The sequence below is a fragment of the Tupaia chinensis genome, unplaced genomic scaffold, assembly GCF_000334495.1.
Source record: "Tupaia chinensis unplaced genomic scaffold, TupChi_1.0 Scaffold000286_1, whole genome shotgun sequence".
In the NCBI taxonomy this organism is placed as follows: domain Eukaryota; kingdom Metazoa; phylum Chordata; class Mammalia; order Scandentia; family Tupaiidae; genus Tupaia; species Tupaia belangeri.
The window spans coordinates 199,809-200,660 of NW_006159770.1; the positions used below are offsets into that span (position 1 = coordinate 199,809).

At 60.3% G+C, this 852-nt stretch overlaps 1 protein-coding gene across 2 annotated transcripts in view; it reads right to left on the minus strand.

The window, feature by feature from the left end:
• Positions 1 to 852, minus strand: part of GP6 (glycoprotein VI platelet) — a 9,666-nt gene that overhangs the window by 3,009 nt on the left and 5,805 nt on the right. For both annotated transcript variants that reach the window (XM_027772583.1, XM_027772585.1), the window contains exon 4: positions 159 to 230. In XM_027772583.1, coding sequence (XP_027628384.1) covers positions 159 to 230 — 72 coding nt within the window. The remainder of the gene's footprint in view (positions 1 to 158; positions 231 to 852) is intronic.

Genomic DNA, 852 nt, shown 5'->3' on the forward strand with positions numbered 1-852 from the left:
ACGGTGGGGTCTGGCTGGGCCACACGGCGTGCCCACGCTCGTGCAGTAATTCACCAGCTGATTTTTAAAAAGAAGGGAAAGCTCCCAGGCTCAGAGGACGGGACAGTGACCCCCACGCCCCGCACACGCCTGCTCAGCGTCGGCACCCGGTTACTCACCGGGAGAGGAGGCAAGTGCGGAGACGGCGCCCAGAGGCGAGGCGGTCACTTTCCCCGAGGCTTCTGGGAACCCTAAGCAGGAGGATTTATGAGCCCGGAACACCAGGCCCTCCCGCTGGTCCTATTCTCCGAACCCTTTCTCACACACCGGCCCCGAAAGTCCCTTCTGCCGACAGACACTGGGACAAACTTAGAAGACCCCAAGACATCTTCCACCTCCCAGTGGATTAACACAAAGTGGACTCGGACCAGAAGGTGGCGCGCTGGTTAAGGTGCTGGACTCACATGGGTGACCACGGTTTGCGCCCCAGCCCTGGTGACTTGAAAGCCACTCCAGGCACCTGCATGTGCACGAGTGCCCGAAATCCCAGGAGGAAAAGGGACTGCGGCATGACCATCCCCGGGGGGTGACGTCTCACTTTCCCTCTCTCTGTCTCTCTCTAGTGAGTGCCTCTGCCATGGGGCAAAACATTAAAAAAAAAAAAAAAGATGAAGAAGCAGATTCAAGGGCCAGGCGGGGTGCAGTGACGACAGCTGGGCCCCCCGGAAGGTCCCGGGGTCCTGTCGGAATCTCCTGAGCTGAGTGCCCGCAGGGGGTAAGACGACATGGACCAAGCTCAAGGCCCTGCTGGGGGTCTCTCTCCCCTGCATCTCTCTCCCCCTGCCCTCTCTCTCCTCCCGCCCTCTCTCTCTC